This window comes from Watersipora subatra, unplaced genomic scaffold (assembly GCF_963576615.1).
Source record: "Watersipora subatra unplaced genomic scaffold, tzWatSuba1.1 SCAFFOLD_75, whole genome shotgun sequence".
NCBI classification, from domain to species: domain Eukaryota; kingdom Metazoa; phylum Bryozoa; class Gymnolaemata; order Cheilostomatida; family Watersiporidae; genus Watersipora; species Watersipora subatra.
The window spans coordinates 359,590-376,816 of record NW_027045257.1 but is presented as its reverse complement, the minus strand read 5'-3'; the positions used below and the strand labels follow the sequence as shown (position 1 = coordinate 376,816).

At 42.1% G+C, this 17,227-nt stretch overlaps 2 protein-coding genes across 2 annotated transcripts; both read right to left on the bottom strand.

Moving 5' to 3' along the window:
- Positions 1–6,791: 6,791 nt before the first annotated feature.
- LOC137410087 (uncharacterized) lies at positions 6,792–7,802 on the bottom strand. Its single transcript, XM_068095669.1, has one exon. It carries the CDS (start codon positions 7,800–7,802, stop codon positions 6,792–6,794), a length of 1,011 nt encoding a protein of 336 aa, XP_067951770.1.
- Positions 7,803–12,248: 4,446 nt separating this feature from the next.
- On the bottom strand, positions 12,249–12,683 carry LOC137410086 (protein FAM200C-like). Its single transcript, XM_068095668.1, has one exon. It carries the CDS (start codon positions 12,681–12,683, stop codon positions 12,249–12,251), a length of 435 nt encoding a protein of 144 aa, XP_067951769.1.
- Positions 12,684–17,227: the final 4,544 nt, after the last annotated feature.

Sequence of the window (17,227 nt, the reverse complement as noted above, 5' to 3'; positions counted from 1 at the left end):
GCAATATTGAGTGAGGAACATAGACTCAAGCAAGTAAAATATGCTCATTATGATGTGAGGAACATAGGCCCTTTGTGTATATTGCGCAATATTGAGTGAGGAACATAGGCCCAAGCAAGTAAAATATGCTCGTTATGATGTGAGGAATATAGGCCCTTTGTGTATATTGCGCAATATTGAGTGAGGAACATAGACCCAAGCAAGTAAAATCTGCTCGTTATGATGTGAGGAATATAGGCCCTTTGTGTATATTGCGCAATCTCAAGTGAGGAACATAGGCCCAAGCAAGTAAAATATGCTCGTTATGATGTGAGGAATATAGGCCCTTTGTGTATATTGCGCAATATTGAGTGAGGAACATAGGCCCAAGCAAGTAAAATATGCTCGTTATGATGTGAGGAATATAGGCCCTTTGTTTATATTGCGCAATCTCAAGTGAAGAACATAGGCCCAAGCAAGTAAAATATGCTCGTTATGATGTGAGGAATATAGGCCCTTTGTGTATATTGCGCAATCTCAAGTGAGGAACATAGACCCAAGCAAGTAAAATCTGCTCGTTATGATGTGAGGAATATAGGCCCTTTGAATATATTGCGCAATCTCAAGTGAGGAACATAGACCCAAGCAAGTAAAATATGCTCGTTATGATGTGAGGAATATAGGCCCTTTGAATATATTGCGCAATCTCAAGTGAGGAACATCGACCCAAGCAAGTAAAATATGCTCATTATGATGTGAGGAATATAGGCCTTTTGTGTATATTGCGCAATCTCAAGTGAGGAACATAGACCCAAGCAAGTAAAATATGCTCGTTATGATGCGAGGAATATAGGCCCTTTGAATATATTGCGCAATCTCAAGTGAGGAACATAGACCCAAGCAAGTAAAATATGCTCATTATGATGTGAGGAACATAGGCCCTTTAATTATATTGCGCAATCTCAAGTGAGGAACATAGGCCCAAGCAAGTAAAATATGCTCGTTATGATGTGAGGAATATAGGCCCTTTGAATATATTGCGCAATCTCAAGTGAGGAACATAGGCCCAAGCAAGTAAAATATGCTCATTATGATGTGAGGAACATAGGCCCTTTAATTATATTGCGCAATCTCAAGTGAGGAACATAGGCCCAAGCAAGTAAAATATGCTCATTATGATGTGAGGAATATAGGCCCTTTGTGTATATTGCGCAATATCAAGTGAGGAACATAGGCCGAAGCGAGTGTATTGTACAATATCGAGTGAGGCCCTTTGACTATATTGCGCAATATGAAATGGAATTATAGGCCATCATGGTTATTTTTATAAAATAATTGAGTGAGAAACATGGTCCTCATGATGATTTTTATACTATTATTGTGTGAGAAACTTAGGCTTCAATCATTATATTTATATTATTATCGAGTGAGAAATATAGGTCCTCATGATTATATTTGTAGTTAGTTAATCTTCATTGAAATGATATTAATATCAAATATAATATTATTTGCGCTTCTATTTGCAGGCAAAAATAAATATCTTCAATTTTATTTCATGAGAAGGAAACTCCCCATCTGTAGGTGAGATTGTCAGATGTAAATAACGAAACGGTTATGTAGAGAGGGTAATTATAAGTAGCAAAGTAAAATCATACTGGCAGCAAACAGAAATTGCTTCACGGCAAGACTTATATGCAGAGTTTATATACAAGACAATACAGAATATATTGTAATTATAAATTTAATCACATTATATTGACTAAAATAATTACAAATATAGAATTATATTTGTAATCTTTTTGAGTGAGAAACATATACCTTGCTGAGTGCATTGCAAAATATTATGTGATGAACATCAGCCCTTGCGAGTATACTGCGCAATATTAAATGAGGAGCATAGGCCTCCATGATTTTATAGATGTTATTATTCAGTGAGGAAGATATGCTCTGATGATTTCATTAACAATCAGCGAGTAATACACGTTTTTTGATTATATTTACAAAATCAAATAATCAGAAAACAGGCTTTAGTTTTTTTTAATTTAATTATAATACAATCGCTTGGACAACTTATTACTTATACAGTACGCATTCCTACATAAACTTGTTTATTGTATTCTTGCGTGAGAAACATCGGCAGAGCTAATGTGCTGAGACGAATCATCAGTCACTTTTACGTCCGCAACGTCTAGACAGCAATAAATTTACTGATTGAGCCGTAGCGATTTGCGGAACATAGGGCCTTGCGGAACATAGGGCCTGCGGAACATAGGGCCTGCGGAACATAGGGCTGTCCCCATTCAAACAGCTTCGTTACTAAGCTCCGCCTACTTAATTAGTTAATGACATAGAGCGTGTATGTGATTGCACTTGCGAGCTTATGTGTCAAAAAATAATTAGCGTAACGTAAATGTCAAGGAACTCTGCCGTCATAACGTATCCATTGTTGTACGTTTATACAAAAACAAATCGCTTATAATAACCGTGGCCAGGCTATCAGCAAACCATTCACAGCTAGTATTATGAACGGTTTCCACTGTGCAATAAACTTTTCCATAGTGTAAGTAAAACAAAAGTCAAGTAGCCCTACAACTTTGTATTAAGTCATTATATCTTGTTTTGTTGCTCGCGTGTCAATGGCGTACGTGTCATTTAAACCTCGCCTTGTGAGCAATATGAGCAATCTTTATTGTGGTAATCAATAGTCATATTTTACAATATGTTTTCCACAAGGTACCACGGCAAGTAAACTAACTAAAAAGCGGTGTACGACAAAAAAAAAATAAAAACACTTTACTGAAAATTTTAAATCAAGACCTTATGGTCGATTTTAAAAAGTTTGTACTGGTTTTTGTCTTGGTCTACCAGTGTACCTAATGGCGACCCGACAGGTCGGCTTACATTAGCTTGCCGTGCCTATAGCTGTATGTGATTATAGAAGACCACGTCAACCCTAAGGTCCGTCGTCTGATTAGCTTAGGTCGACCTCTCTGCTACTAATTAGGTCGACCCAGTCAGGGCACCTTTAGCTGCTGACCCCCGTAGTCAACCAGCTGACCGATGATGCCTATACTGGTCAACTATCCTGCATTAATTCTTGCTGACCGCTCAAGCGAGAAATGAAGAGAGAGTGTGTGTGTGTGTATAATTGTATTGACTAGACTACAAAACAACTGCCCCACTGCGGGCTATGCCTTCCTTTATATAGGTTGCAGCTCACCCATATAAGGGCATAATGACTATATATGGTAATAATGACCATATACGGGTTAATGACGCGGGGTTGACTAATAATGTAAGTAAGCATGCACTTGCAATGAGCTGTATAATATGATGAGTAACAAATCTGCCACATACGCCGCCCCTATAGACGGCTATCCGTCTATATATACATATATATAAAATAATAATAAAAAAAGGATAGTAATGGTGATAAAATAGCGAAGGAAATGAGTTCCAACTACTTGTTACCGTCGTAGCTACGGTCTGGCCTCTTGCTGGTCGGCCAGCTTTTCTAAATATGCGGCCGTCCTACGCAATTGCTGAGCCTCTAACCTCAACCGGTCAGCGGCTGACATTGACTTCCTTGGCATCGAGATTTCCAACCTCTCTGGACGTACACTCACAGTCCGAACGGAAATCTGAGGCTGGTGTTGACTGAATGATTGGGGCATGGCAGCACATTTTAAACTAGCCGCTGCCGATGAAGTAATCGCTCCCGAATTGTTTAATTGGATACTGTTCAACTCATACTCCCGCAGGTGCGGAGGCAGATTCCTACTCCTCTGAGGCCTGCTAACATTGTCTGGCTGTCGGTGGACAGCTGACTCTCCTGCCTCCGCACTTGCTGGAGTGCAGTTTTCTGTATCTCGGCATTGTCCACTGGAAGGCTGGCTCTCTGGGTTGTCAAAAGCTTCCTTAGGAGTTGTCCCATCGCCACCTTCGGAGTTGTCCTTCCTATTTGCCTTTTCTGCATTTTCAGCTTCTAAGACAGGCTCTGCCTGAGTTTTTCCATTGTTTTTCCTTACTCCACGCATGTTAGGCCTTCTACTAGGCTCAAGCAAGACTTGGGCTTTTCCATGATAATTGCTGCAGGGTTTGTAAGCTCTCAACCGGTGTTCAGACTGTACAGAACGCTGTCCCCGGCGTTCGATTGTGTACGTGTGATTTGGAAAGCTTTGGATTACCCGGTAAGGCCCAACTCTCTTGGCCGACAACTTGGAGTTCTCCCCCTTCCGTCGACGTCTGCGGGTCATCCAGACCAGGTCGCCAGCCTTGAACAGTGGTGGTTCAGTGGTGTCTTCAGCCACGATTTCTAACTGCCTGTGCCTGAGAATCTCATGGGCTCGTAAGAGCCGATCTTGGATTTCAATAGCGTACTCATTCGTACTCTGAAAAGATTCCACCGAACTCCCATGTTGGAGTTGGTCAGGGAGGCGCAACTCCCGACCGAGCATCATGTAATTTGGAGTTTCTTTGGTGGCTGAATGGGGAATCCCCCTCAGTGTTCTCATTAAATGTGGTAACACGAGATCCCACTCTTCCTGTCCTCTTCCAGTAAGGAGGGCTCGCAGGAAGTCTCCGAGTATCCTGTTATTTCGTTCGACTATACCGTTACCTTCAGGCCGGTATGGGGTCGTCCTTGACTTCTCGACTCCCCAAAGTCGACACAGCTCCTGGAATAGGTCAGATTCGAACTGGGCCCCCTGATCAGTATGGATTATTTCTGGCAATCCGAAATAACTGAAAACCCTTTCCTCCAGCGTACTGGCCACGGTAGGCGCGGTGGCATCTGGGATTGCGATAGCGTCCGACCACCTAGTGAAGTGGTCGGTCATCACAAGAGCCCAGATGTTTCCTCGGGTGGTTAAGGGTAGGGGGCCGACCAGGTCTACAGCCAATCTCTGCCACGGTCGACCAGCGTAGAGCCTCTGTCTATTGGAGGTTGTTGCACCAGTGCCATGTTTGGCCTGTTGGCATACTTCACAGGACATTACCGTCCGACGTACGTCACTGGTCATTCCTGGCCAATACCAGTCCAACTGGACCCTTTTTAGTGTCCGATCTACGCCACTGTGGGCCTGTCTATGTGTCTCCCAGATTAGGTCTTGCCGCACAGGCAAAGGGCAGACGGTGACTGCTTTGCTTCTACCATTTCCTGGGATTGTCGCTGTCAAGACCCCGTCGGGATCGATCCGCAGCTGTGAAAACATGTTGGCTAGCCTCTTCAACTCTGGGTCGCCTAGTTGTAAAACTTGGGCATCTATGGGTCTACCAGTCAGCACTGCCTGGTAAATTTTCCCGATTGCCATCTCTGCTCTCTTTTGTAGCGCGACAATTTCGCCAGCTTTCGTCTGTGCGGAGGGCCGTTTTTCTATAATAGGGAGGGGCTGACCTAAGCCTTGGTCGACCTTCTTGTTTACACTAGAATCGCCCTCTTGGATTGGCCTGGGGCCGGCCTCCTTGTCCCTCCGAGGCCCGCTGTTGGGTCCGACCTGGTCGATCTCCACATCTGCCGGGATGCCCACTGCTTGGTTCCTCCATCTCTGGGGTTGTTGGGGCAGAAGTGGCCACTCAATCTCATCCAGATTTCCCGTGGGAACTCGACTTGATGGAATCGTCCCCTCCTGTAATTCCTTACAGATCTCCGAGCGGGGAGGCCCACCATCTCGTCTATCTATTGAGGCACATTGCTTGCAGTCTTCACACTGTTGCCTACTCAGGCCATCAGCATTTCCATGCTTCTCTCCCTTTCGGTGCACAATCTTGTATCTGTGTTCCGACAAGCTTTCCAACCACCTGGCTATCTGACAGGAAGGTTCCTTCCTCCGATGCAGCCAGACTAGGGAAGCATGGTCGGTCCTGATGACAAACTCTCGACCGTACAAATAGGGCCGGAAATGTTTCACGGCTAACACCACCGCCAGGAGTTCTCGCCTCGTGACACAGTAGTTCCTCTCCGCAGGGGAGAGCGTCTTGCTGTGATAGGCGATAACTCGCTCCTGTCCTTGTTGGACCTGGGACAATACGGCCCCAGTTCCGACGTTGCTGGCATCTGTGTCAAGGGTGTACTCTAAGGTCGGATCTGGGTAGCCTAGTACAGGGGCATGCGTCAAGAGCCACTTGAGGTGACTGAAAGCTTCTTGTTCAGGTTGACCCCACTTCCAGGTGGACCCTTCTGCCGTGAGTAGTGTCAAGGGCTTGGCAACCGAAGCGTAGTTGGGCACGTATCGGTAGTAGTAACCGGTAGTGCCGAGAAAAGCCCTCAGCTGAGTCACATCGGTTGGCTCTGACCACCTGTGGATCGCTTCCACTTTTTCCGGATCCGTGGCTACCCCAGTCGAACTCACCACATGTCCGAGGTACTTTACTTTTGTCTGCATGAGGGTACATTTAGATGGTTTTAGTTTCAAGCCGGCTTGTCGAAGCCTGTCTAGTACTTCTGACAGCCTAGACAGGTGACTCTGGAGGTCGGCTGACATGACTATGATGTCGTCCAGATACAGCAAGAGCGTCTTCCAGTGGAGCCCTTGCAGCACTCGCTCCATAAGCCTCTGGAACGTGGCAGGGGCTGACGTCAGCCCGAAAGGCAGCACTTTCCATCTCCAAAGCCCACTTCTCGTGATGAAGGCTGATTTCTCCTGCGCTCCCGGCGACAGGGGTACCTGCCAATAGCCGCTCATCAAATCGAGAGTGCTGAACAACTTGCTGCCTGACAGAGCATCCAGACTGTCATCGATTCGAGGAAGTGGATATGCGTCCTGTTTAGTGACCGCATTCAACTTCCGATAGTCAATGCACAGTCTCCAGGTTCAATCCTTTTTCCTGACCAGGACCACAGGAGAGCTCCAAGCTCCATATGCCTGCTCTATCATTCCCTGTTTGGCCAGCTCAGAGACCTGCCGATCTATTTCCGCTTCCTTCTCAGGGCCAACCCTGTATGGGGTCTGCCGAATGGGTTGAGCATCCGATATCGTGGGTATCTCATGTTGGACCAGGGTAGTCCGACCCACATCTCCATCCCCTTTACTGAAAACATCGGCATACTGATCAAGGAGCCTAACTACCTGTTGTCTGTCGCAGTCACTCCTACAGTGCACTATAGCTTGGCTATACAGCTCTTTCACGTGAGGAGCCACCTTTGGGTCAGGCCGGGTATCCTGGCTTGGTTTCGCTCCCTTTGGCCCCCCTTCTGTCCAGGGCTGGCCGATTTCAGTTTCATCGACTCCTGTGTAGCTGCCAATCACAGTTCCCGACGCTACCTGTACAGGGGAATCTGTCGGGTTCAAACAACGCAGGGCCACTCTTCCCTTCTCATCAGGTAGGTGGAGGCTGGCAGCCACCATGTACCGATCTCCTGATCCCTCTACCATTCCTAAGGGTTGGTAGGTGTGGGTCGTGAGGCGGCATGTAACCACCATCTCCGACCGAGGTTGAAGTGTCATGGTACGGACAACCTGCACCTTGCTCACCAAGGGTCGTCCGTCCCGATCTGTGCAGATCAGCTTCTGACCATTCACTACCAATGTGGATTCTTGGAAATTCATCTCACAGCATTGGTCTGTCAAGAATGGCATCCCGATGATGGCATCTTCTTTTAGGGGGCATACAAGAAGTGATACAGTCACTTGTACACTTCTGACTCGGATGGGTACGGTCAACATGCCATGAAAGTTTAGGCGAGACCCGTCAGCCATCGTGCCATAGTCTGTTCTCTTTACCAACTGAGCCTTCATCCCAGCGGGAAGCCGGTCAAAGACATGACGGCTGAGTAGGTTGGAGGTGCATCCACTGTCTATCAGGAAATGAGCAGGTCGGCCCATAATCTTCCCAGGTAAGAAATAGCTACTACTATACGGTTTCCAAAGGGTGTCCGCAGCCACTCTCTCAGGACCGACCTGCTGAGTCGTCCGACCGGTGTGCTGCCACCTCTTACGCCGTCTCCTTGTCTGGAGCTTTTCTGTAACCACTGGGTTTGGGGTTTGGATTTCCTCTGTTTGCTGCTCAGTTAGTGAGTCAAAGGAGTTTTCTAGTAGGACTGAGGTCGACCCATGGGGGGTCTGAGGTCGACCTGTCCGACGTGGGGTTTGCCAAGGTGGCTTTCTCTGGTTTGAGGGTCCACAGTCAGTATGTCCCCCTACTGCTGTGGACGATGTTCGTTTCCCTGCTGCTGGTTTCTTGCTGGCTGGGTAGCTGCCATCTGAGGACACTGTCGTCTGACATGTCCGACTATTCCACATTCCCAACAGCTGGTCGCCCTTCTGATTTGCTGCGGCTCTGGAGTAGTCCGACCTTGGCTTCTGGGTCGGCTACCATTGACCGCCAGTCTTGTCGTCAAGGTGGTCAGCTCCTTTAGGGCTACAAGGACATCTTCCAACGTAGCCGATTTTGTAGTTTGTGGGAGGTCGACCTGGGCTGCCTTGGGGTCATCCTCTTCCTCCCCTTCTATAGCCATGATGGTTGACCTTTGGGTCAACCGAGGATTAAATGGCTGAATTTGCAGAAAGTCATTTCCAGCCTGCACTGCCTCTCCCAAAGTCTGTGCTCCCACCGCTAACAGATGCCTCTGTAGATAGGTGTTGCCCAATGTCAGGGAGAAAGCATCTAATGCCATATTTGCACGATGGTGCTCAGGCAGATCAGCATAAGCTATATTGGCTAGTCTTTCTACTTCCGCAGCATGATCTTGCAAGCTAACCTTGACTTCCTTCTTGAGGTTTAATCGACTCCTGGCCTCTCTAACTGTCAGACCAAATTTAGTTCTCAAGGCTGCAAAGATGGCATCTGTAGTTTCTCCCCTGCCACAGCTTTTAGCACCATCCTTCAGCACCTCTCTGAGGTGCAGACGTGCTGACCCTGCAGACCATTGATTAGCTTCAGCTACTTCCTGAAACTGACTGATGAACAGTTCAACATCATCACTGCCATCAAACTTAGGGGGCTTGAAGTCCCTCTCTGGTCGAGATTGCCGTAAAGCCTCAGTTATGGCGTCAGCCATCCGCCCATACTGATCAGCTTGATGGAGGTCAGCCTCAGCTGCCTCTCTCCTAGTTGACCGCCTTCCAGGCATGGTCAGAAGATCCCACCGCTGCCACCAGTGTACTGGTTTTTGTCTTGGTCTACCAGTGTACCTAATGGCGACCCGACAGGTCGGCTTACATTAGCTTGCCGTGCCTATAGCTGTATGTGATTATAGAAGACCACGTCAACCCTAAGGTCCGTCGTCTGATTAGCTTAGGTCGACCTCTCTGCTACTAATTAGGTCGACCCAGTCAGGGCACCTTTAGCTGCTGACCCCCGTAGTCAACCAGCTGACCGATGATGCCTATACTGGTCAACTATCCTGCATTAATTCTTGCTGACCGCTCAAGCGAGAAATGAAGAGAGAGTGTGTGTGTGTGTATAATTGTATTGACTAGACTACAAAACAACTGCCCCACTGCGGGCTATGCCTTCCTTTATATAGGTTGCAGCTCACCCATATAAGGGCATAATGACTATATATGGTAATAATGACCATATACGGGTTAATGACGCGGGGTTGACTAATAATGTAAGTAAGCATGCACTTGCAATGAGCTGTATAATATGATGAGTAACAAATCTGCCACAAGTTTACACTGTGCAACTCCGCCTATTTTACTCGTGGGTCTAATATTAGGCACACTATTAATACAGATGCCATGAAGTTCTCATTTTTTAACCGAGTCATGAAGTTTTGATATATATATATGGAACAAGCTCAATGGCAGATTTTATTTAACTCTCGATTTTATAAGAATATCTGATCTCTTTTATCGTTATAGTCGCATCTTATCTCTAAAGGCTTATCGGGCCACAAGAGATATTTTATCGAGATAGATAGATAGGACTGCAAAGAAACTATAGTCTAACTAAAAAACTAGTGAATAGTCTAACTAATATAATAATATTAGAACTGAATGCATAAAATATGTAGAACACAAGCTTGAAGATTGATATGAGTATTGTTTAAACAAAAAGTGGACAAATAATAGCTCAGTGAAAATAGTATACAAATATATGACAAGTTTTCTAGTCATGAAAACAAAGTGTAATATGAAATGGTTAAAATAGGTAAGGCTATATGGTGAATGGTATTATTGGTCAGAGGAAAGTAGATGTAGTTTGAGTTTTGTTTTAAAAGATTGCAGAGGAAGAGTTCTTAAATGAGTGCAGAGATTATTAAATGAATTTAGCAGGTTGCTGTTGAGTTTGTTGTGGCTTATGGCACTAGGTAATTTGAATCTGTTTCTGGTTTTGTGACTATGGTTTACGGTTTGAAAGCTATAGCTGAGATATTTAGGGCAGTTATCGTGGAGTATTGAATGAGCAGCGAGGCAGGTGAAGTAATGTGATAGCTTACGTAAGGGAAGAACACCGGTAGTGCTTGTTATTAAGTTGGTAGATGGTAAGTGCTGGTTTTTATGGGGTATGTTTAGGTCTTTGCATATAAGTCGTAAAGCTTTTTTTGTAAAATAAATAGTGTGTTGGTATATTTTACAGGTGTTGTAGGGTAAAACACATGCAGGCCATATATAAGATAGGAATGGATAAAATTATAGTGATATAGTCTGGCAGTATCAAAGATCATAAGATGACGAATGTTATAAAATAAACGTAGGTTAGATGATATTTTATTTGAAATGAATGAGATGTGGTCTAGCCATGATAAAACGTCGTTGATGATGAAGCCAAGTAGTTTAGAAGTAGATTGTCTTGTTAGGGTACTGTCAAATATAGAAATTGTCAGAGGGAAATTCAATGGTGGATTTACTAAGATATTGTGAGATTTTGAAATTGTTGCTGTACCTTTTCATCACATTTGCTTGCAGTGCTGGACCATCGTTGTCATTGTTTGCTTATCGTTCATGCGGTGTTATTTTTGGTATATTTTTGTAAGGTATATTGTTATATTGCTCGGGGGAGCGATTAAGCACTCACCGTTGACTCAAGATCACAAGAGGCCTTTGTCAGCTTTGTCTCCAGTCACTATATATCCATGGGGGTCCGTGTCTCCTAGGCGTTTAAGCCGCAGCCTAATAGCCGACTAAGCCGTAGATTCTAGTAGCTATAACTTCTAGTAGTCTATTTAGCCCAGGGGTTCCCAACCTTTTTTACTATGTTCCCCCTCAGACATGTTCAGAAATTTGAATTCCTCCACACATACTTCATGGCTAAAAACAAAGACTAATACAAATTATAATGAGACTTTATTGTACATTTGCAAACACATAACAAAATATTTTTATACAACATGTAACTATGTAATTATTGAGAATTCTGTTGCCGCTCATTCGCGCACAGTACTTCAACGTGAGGCTTTGTTTTGGACAGAGCACAGCGCTGATCATTTTGTACGATCAATTGATCACAAGTTTTAGACTGAATGGGAAGTACGTGTAATGTTGAGAAGCCTGACTCGCACAGTTATGTAGTCACAAATGGCAGCAGTTTGTGGAGTTCAATTTTCGCTACCTTGGGATAACATGCGGTCATTGTTGGCTAAAAGTCAGCAATGGACGTTATTCCAAATGAAAGTTTTGCAGCCGACTCAAGTTTTAACTCTAGAAACTTTTTCTGACAGTCATCTGGTACCATGTTGACTTCACACTGAAATGGATGGTCAGATCCAAGTCTTCGCTAGGTATTTTAGGGAAATATCTTTTGGACTCTGTGTGAAAGTGTTCTAGATGTTCTGCAATCTCGTCCTGGATTTCAGGAGGAAGATCCAAGTTGCCACTGTCCAGCAAGTTGTCTAAGCTTTAAACATTGCAAAGTTTCCACAGCAGACTTTCCTCTTCTAGCTCATCAGCTTTGCTTGAAAGCATTCAGCTGGTTGATAAATATGATCATGTCAGTATTAGGACCCTGCATCTTCAGATTTAGTTAATTAAACTGCTCAAAAATATCTACTAGATATGCAATCTGAATAATCCAGTTGTTGTCTGTGAGATGCTTATGGAAACTCTCTTTTCCCTGTTGCTCGGTAAACAATATCAGTTCATTTCGGAGGCTGTAAACTCGAGCTGTGACATTACCTCGTGATAACCAATGAACATGTGTGTGATACAAAAGTGTTTGGTGCTCAACATCCATGTCTTTGCAAAGTACCTTAATTAGCCTTGTGTGCAGTGCATTGCTCTTCATGTAGTTAATTAATTCGATTACCTCCTGTAAGACAATGGAAAGAGATGAAGGAAGGGTTCTAACTGCCAATGCATGCCGGTGCAGCATACAGTGAGTGCTCTCTACATTAAGTGAAACTTTTTTACAAGAGCTTGAAAGCCTGATTTTGTGCCTAGCATAGCTGGTGCCCCATCTGTACAACAGCTAATAACATTTTCCCATTTTAGATCTACTTCATCAAAAAAATTGGAGACAACATTAAAAATGTCTTTAGCTTTGGTTGTGGTTTCCAGAGGTACACGAAACAGAAATTCCTTTTTTATTTCTTCGTTGTGTACATAGCGGGCATACACCATTAACTGTGAGCATGAAGCTACATCAGTTGATTCATCCAACTGAATAGCAAAGAGCCCAAATGGAGATAACATTATCTGCTGGACAACCTGATCTTTAATGTCATTGACCATGCTGCAATTTCTTCTCTGCACTGTGTTATTAGACAATGACACTGCAGCCAGCTTCTTCTCAGCCTCCTTTCCCAATATAGGTTTCGCCATCATCAGTGTACATGGCTTTAATAAATCTTCTCCAATGGTATGGGGTTTTTTCTGATTAGCGATTTCATATGCTACCTTGTACGGAGGCTTCCAGTAGTTTGGAGTTTCATTCATGAAAAGCCCCAATTGTGTCTAGCCTCATCTGCTTGAGCGGTTTTCCATGTCGCTCAAAGAAGTTTTGTTCCTTTGCTGAGGAGAGATGATGCTTCAATTTTTTAGGTCGTATTGAATCATTGCCCAATACTTTTATGCATCACATACATTTGGCTTTTCTTCACCCTTGCTAACTAGACATTGAAATAAATATTGCATGTAGCTTGCATCATATTTTTGTTTCTTGCTAGTACTCATTCTGTAATGAAAGATATTATTAGTTCAATATTTAAGCCGCATTTTAACATGAAATCTGTAGTAAGAACAATATTACACACTGTATTACATCCCAAATACACAAATGCAAATTATATAATATATACCGTAAGTTCTCGTGCTCAAGTCGTGTGGCTAAGGCCATTCTTTTAAAACTTATGTGGAGCTCAGGGCGGCTTCTCGATAAATGCGGTCTCTGCTCAGTTGCCGCACTATAACCATAGAAGCGCATTCATAATAAACTTTTATGTATGGGGTCTTGGCAACCTACTTGTTTATTTTCAAGAACATGTTTAAGGAATACTTTACACTAAAGAAGAATTTATCGCCCAAGTCGAGATGAATTATTAGTGAATTATCAATGAAGATTTTGTTTAGTTTGAATTCATGACACTCAAATTCTTGGGTGTTTTTTCGGTATTTTTTAAAAGTAAATTTAAATTCCAAACGAAATTTTTATCTATGAAGATGATGAGGTATGTTTAGCTCACCACAGTCATAGATTATTAACACCTTTTCATTCTTGACCGGCATCTTTTCATAAAGATGAAGCCCTCTAACAGTGCAATAATGATCTAGCTGAGACATGGCAAGTGAGTTCTTGATGCAAGGGTTCAGGAATTTTAATTTGAACATGGAAGTGAACGAAAATTCTTTTCACATGCACTGATGTAGCCTGTTTTCTTATTCAAAAGGACACAAGTATAGCGAAACCCGTCTCAACACTCGCTCCCGAAGGAGTCATGATGACAAAACTTCAGTCTTTAGCCGCGTGTTCTGTGAGCATATGGGGCTTGTTGGTAAGGGCGGCTAGATACCACTGACAGCTTATTTGAGAGTTATTTTTCCGTCATGAGTCATCTGTTTGTGAGCATAAGCCCACGGCTTGAGCATGAGGACTTATGGTACTGACCTGATGAAAATCAGAATGTACTGTACTGCAGCTTCCCTGTTGACTGTAGAGTAATTACTGTTATTAACATCCACTATTACTTGGTACAAGCAGCCAATAAAAATGCAGCACTACTAAACATCATACTACAGGAGTTCCCAACCATAGGGGAATTCCCCTGGTTGCCTTATCGTACTACAGTGCACCCTCGAGATACGATGTTAATCCGTTCCAAGATTGGCATCGTATGGTGAAAAAATTGTATATCCGGGTATAGAAACCATTGTAATTATACAAAGAAAAAAAAGAAGGTAAAAATCGTCCAAATTTTTATAAAAATGCGGTACATATTGAAATTTAGTAACAAAATGGTATGTTAACTTTAGTAACTATAGTTACATACAGTAGCTACATTATATTAAGAGCACCTAGTGATTATAATCTGCAATACTGTAAAACGCAAAATTACGTATAATCTGTTTACCAAATGCAGATTGTACAGTAAGAAGTTCTTACCTTCAAAATGTACACATAACATAAGCATTGAATTCACTTCGAATAAGTTTGGCTTGCAAAACTTACACTTTAAACTGAGTTTTAGTATGTATTTTGAACTATTTTACTGAATTTCAACTGTTTATCACAAAGTTTTATCATTCATAAGTTTCTGTCTTCACTTTCATTATAAAATTTAGCATGTCTGGTTGAGACATTTTTTTTAACCAAATTTAATAAGAAAGGCCGAGCGATGCAGTTATCGAAAGCGGCCTCTCACACGCCTGACCATTTAATGGTTACCGACAAAAATGAGATTTTATTTACTATGCAGGACATACATACCTTTGGAGTAACTTGACTCTAGCTGGCACATATAGCAAATGAAGCAGAAATGAGGGAAAAACGTATCAATGCTAATTATGTTGCTGTACACTTGAAGATTAATTTAATATTTAAAGAAATGGAATTTTTAGCAGTCTAAAGAAGTTGTCTAGTCCTGTCCAATTTTTCTCCTAGTTTAAAAAAAAACTGCTAACTAGCTAACTCTTGTAGAAGGATCCAGAGAGAGTGCTACAGTATTTTTTTTGTATGAAATGTGCACAAGAATCAATGTAGCCATACGTACAAAGTTTGTACGTATTTATACCGTAGAGGACAGGGCTTTAACAAGTTTCAGAAAGTAAAGTGGATGCGTCAACTATCTTGAGTAGTTAGATATATGAGTTACATACATATGATGAATTGTATTCACGTAGGAGATAACAAGCCTACCTGCAAAGACATGGTTAAACAAGGAAATAAAACATAAAATCAGAAGTAAACAAATAAAATGAATAAAATATGAAAAACCTGTCACACAAGAGATAAAATATTATACATGCATTGTTTTAATATACCAGTCCATATAACTAAATTAATCACTTGAAATATTTCTGCCGATGTGGGGTTTGCTGTATCTTCTACTTCCTCGTCCTTGCTAAATGTTTGCTCATTTAGAATGCTGGTCGAGTGCATGGCCTTCTAACTCCTTTGAATGCTTAAGTCGTAAGCTCCTTCCTGTGCTTGCTTTAATGGAGTTCTTGTTTTGATAATAATTGCAAATGCTGATTGGCTACGATCATATTTATAGTTTATAGTTCATATATCATAGTTTATAGTAAAATATATTATAACGCTGCAAATGAATATTTGCCCACGCGGAATGATGCCGTGAGAGAAGTCGATCATCGTGTCTCTTCTAAACGTTCTGAAAATGTATTCGGCAAACTATATTTTGGTGTCTTTTTTATTTCGCCATGCGTTATGAGCACACCGACCGCCAAATTTTAACACGGGCAAAACTTCTTTCAAAATCGTATGGTGAAATAAAACTCGTATAGCGAGGTAAAGATCTCACAATATTCGACTTCGTAAGGTGAAAGAATCGTATATCAGGGTAATCATATCTCGAGGGTACACTGTATAAGCAAAGCATTCATGCCTGGATGTAGCTGAACATGTCAGCATGGCAGTTGTAACTGCCCTCCCAAATTTAGGAATGAAGTTCCGAACAGATGTATAGATGCATTTGTTGTGGTATATTTACATCTTAAGACCGTGAAATTAGGTTTTTAAAACTTGATTAACATATGACATTTAGCTAATAAAACATAATGTTAAATGTTGACAAGAATTGCAGAAACTAAAGACATAGATAAACAACATTAATCTAAAAAATAAAGGAATACGTATAGATAGACATACCTTTTTCACTCCTTTCCAGGAGAGAGTTAGGTATACAATCAGTTTTATTTCTTTTTAGTTATTAAGAAGTCTACACTTTCTGAGAGTATAATATGAAATGAATGAGACAACGGTTGCTTGAAATTTATATAAAATTGGAGGGAAATAATCGTATAGCAAATAGTGACAACATAAGAGCAGCAGTGATTTCATTTATTTCTATTACTTTGTGGGGCAAAACTAAAAACAGCTATTTTTAAAGGTAGGAGGATGCTGAAGAGTAGTGAATCTTACCAAGGTAAACAATTAGAGCAGCTTGTGGTTGTCTATTTGAATAAGAATCGGCAGCGATAAGGCTTTGGACTTGATTGCAGACTGGTTTGCACTTGTGGTTATATCATTACATTTATGGATTGGCAGCTAGCTGATAATAAACAAGTTGACCAGAATTTACGTTATAAAATTTCACAATTATTATTCAAAAACATTACAGCAGTTGATTAGTCTTACTTATGGTGGAAAGTGGAAATTGTTAGAGGAAGGCACTCGAGCTTACACTAAAGGGTACCAACAAAACTCTAAAAAGTCAAACACCTCTTTGTTCCACCCTGTATGTTCAAAATTCCCCCCAGGGGGCAATTCCCTCTTGGTTGGGAACCCCTGATTTAGCTGTGGCTCTTTATTGCTGAACATGTTACGGTATGAATATATAACATGCTCTTTTTTTCTCAAGACTACACTGCCTAATCCAAAATACAAACTTTGATTCCAATACACTCAAATTCACCCAAGTACAACCACAATCAGCAGAACAAATAATCTCTCAAGAAGAGAGTTAAATTCAATGACGCGGGGTTATCAAGCCAAGCAGGTTAGTTAGTCACAAAAGCTTCAAATCATAGTTACCGTATCGAAGATGAGATAAAAATCTTTCTACTCACCCAATATTCTGTTTAATTACTCGTCTTTCCTTCAGTCATCAGTTATCGCAAATTTAACAGTTTTACTCGCAACCCAGTCCGTCTCAATCTATCTCATCTTCATTTACCCAAATCACCTTCAT